Source organism: Colobus angolensis, unplaced genomic scaffold, assembly GCF_000951035.1.
Source record: "Colobus angolensis palliatus isolate OR3802 unplaced genomic scaffold, Cang.pa_1.0 Scaffold690, whole genome shotgun sequence".
Lineage (NCBI taxonomy): Eukaryota > Metazoa > Chordata > Mammalia > Primates > Cercopithecidae > Colobus > Colobus angolensis.
The window spans coordinates 38,228-41,149 of NW_012120599.1; the positions used below are offsets into that span (position 1 = coordinate 38,228).

Consider the following 2,922-nt stretch of genomic DNA (forward strand, 5'->3'; position numbering starts at 1 on the left):
TTTCTCCCCTGAGCGAGTTCTAAGATGTGCTCTGAGATGTGATGTCTTGGAGAAAGTCTTCCCACATTCATTACATTCATAGGGTTTCTCCCCTGTGTGAATTCTGTGATGTGCCCTGAGGGCTGAATTATCAGCAAACGTTTTCCCACATTTATTACTCTTATAGGGTTTTTCCCCAGTATGAATTCTCTGATGTGCACAGAGGTGTGTTCTTCGGGAGAAAGTTTTCCGACATTCGTTACATTCATAGGGTTTCTCCCCTGTGTGAATTCTTTGATGCACTATGAGGGCTGCCTTATAGACAAAAGTTTTCCCACATATGTTACATTCATAGGGTTTTTCCCCTGTGTGAATTCTCTCATGTCCACTGAGGTATGATTTCTGGGAGAAAGTTTTTCCACACTTGCTACATTCATAGGGTTTCTCCCCTGTGTGAATCCTCCGATGTGTACTGAGGCGTGTCTTCTGGAAAAAAGTTTTTCCACATTCATTACACTCATAGAGTTTCTCCCCTGTATGGATGTTCTGATGTGCTCTAAGGGCTGAATTGTGGGCAAACGTTTTCTCACATTCATTACATTCATAGGGTTTCTCCCCTGTGTGAATTCTCTGATGTATTTTGAGGGCTGAATTATGGGCAAAAGTTTTCTCACAGTCGCTACATTCATAGGGTTTTCTACCTGTGTGAATTCTCTGATGTGCTCTCAGGGCTGAATTGTAGGTGAAAGATCTCCCACATTCATTACATTCATAGGGTTTCTCCCCTGTGTGAATTCTTTGATGTGCCTTGAGAACAGAAATATGGGCAAAAGACCTTCCACATTCATTACATTCATAAGGTTTCTCCCCCGTGTGAATTCTACGATGTGCTCTGAGGGCTGAATTATGGGCAAAAGTTTTCTCACAGTCACTGCATTCGTAGGGCTTCTCACCGGTGTGAATTCTTTGATGTGCTCTCAGGGCTGAGTTATAGGTAAAAGATTTCCCACAGTCATTACATTCATAGGGTTTCTCCCCCGTATGAACTCTCAGATGTACGCTCAGGTGTGTCTTGTGAGAGAAAGTTTTCTCACATTCAGCACATTCATAGGGTTTTTCACTTGTGTGAATTCTCTGATGTGCTCTGAGATGTGATGTCTTGGAGAAAGTTTTCCCACATTCAATACATTCATAGGGTTTCTCCCCCATGAGAATTCTCTGATGTCCTTTGAGATGTGATGTCTTCCCATATTCACCGCCATCACAGAGTTTCATCTCTGCATCTGTTTTCTGGTGTCCTATGAGGGGTAACTTGTAAGATCTCCCACAGCCATTATCATCACAAGGTTTCTCTTTTGCGTGAATTCTCAGATGTTTACTGAGGTTTGAATTCTGACAGAAAGCTTTCCCACATTCATTACATTCATAAAGTTTGAATCCCACATAAGTTCCAGGATGCTGAATAGGATGTGAACTTGAACAAAAGGATTTCACACATTCTTCATATTGGTAAGGTTTCTCTCCTGAGTGGGGCCTCTGATGCTGAATGAGGTGTCCTTTCTGGTAAAAGGATTTTCTGCATTTCCCATGTTCATCAGAAAGGTAGAATTTATCTTCTGTGTGAATTCTCTGATGTGCTGTAAAGTCTAATTTCTGGTAGAGGGCATTTGTACATTCATTATATTCACCAAATTTATCTCCAGTTTGTGTTTTCTGATGTACTATATGGGCTGAGCTCTGGCTAAAATTTTCGCCACATTTATTGCTTTCAAAAGCACTCCGTCCTGTAATAGTTCTCTGAGATTGAGTGACGGGTGACTTCCTACTGACATTAATCCCCCTTTCATTACACTCATAGTGTGTCATAACCATGTGAACTTTATTGTATTCAACAGTGGTGGTTTTGTCACAGGATGTCCCATATTCATTAAGATCGAGCGTTTCTCCCTTGTGTCAGTTCTCATGTGGTTAAATAGAGTGGTTTTATCAAAGTTTTTTCTAAATTCATCATCCTTACAGGACTTTTCTCCTGTTGGAAAACTCTCAGGTGTAATACAAATTGTCTTATCACGTAAACCTTGTCCAGATCCATCACATTCAAAAGATTCCTCCAAAGTTTGAAATTTCCAATACTGATCTTTCTTATAACTGCAAGCTTTCGCATTTTTACCATGTTCATAAGATTTCTGTCCAGGATGAGCTTTCTCATGATTAATATCAAGCTGCAATTTCTCACACACATTCGTGTATTCAGCCTTCTTTCTTGAATATTTTCTTTCACTTATAATTAATTCAGAAGCAATTGGCAAATTCATTCTATGTGAGTCACATTTACAGGGTAGTTTTTCTGAAAACTCTGGAGCTATTTCCAGAATAGATGGGTTTTCTAAAACTTTCTGTCCTTCTTTACTTAATGTTTTGTCAGCATCACTGATGAATATTTCTTGCCACAGAGGTTTTTCTTGTTTTTCCCAGATCCCTTTGATGTGATCAACTTTAAAATACCCTAAAATGAGAAAAATTTAAAATATACTATAAATCTTACATTTGTCATGGAGAAGAACTTATACTCATGTCCTGATTTTGATTTTGGTTTTTGAGATAGGGTATTGCTCTGTCACCCAGGCTGGAGTGCAGTGGCGCGATCATAGCTCACTGCATCCTTGTACTCCTAGGCTCAAGCGATCCTCCCACTAGGTGGGACTACAGGGGTATGCCACCATGTCCTGTTAACTTTTTTATATTTAGTAGAGACAGGGTCTTGCTATGTTGCCCAGGCTGATCTTAAACTCCTGAGCTCAAGTGATCCTCCTGCCTTGACCTCCCAAAGTGCTGGGATTACAGGCATGAGCCACTGTGCCCAGCCCGTGTTTTGTTATGTATTTTATTAAAGATTACGTTTCCAAAGATTAAATAATTCATGCACACAAACAGATTCTCTCC

General features: G+C 40.1%; 1 protein-coding gene across 1 annotated transcript in view; it reads right to left on the bottom strand.

Moving 5' to 3' along the window:
• Nucleotides 1-2,481, bottom strand: part of LOC105500861 (zinc finger protein 658-like) — a 3,232-nt gene extending 751 nt beyond the window's left edge. The window contains 2 exon segments of the mRNA XM_011926537.1: nt 44-1,919; nt 1,922-2,481. Coding sequence (XP_011781927.1) covers nt 44-1,919; nt 1,922-2,294 — 2,249 coding nt within the window. The 5' untranslated portion in view covers nt 2,295-2,481.
• Between the last annotated feature and the right edge of the window lie 441 nt (nt 2,482-2,922).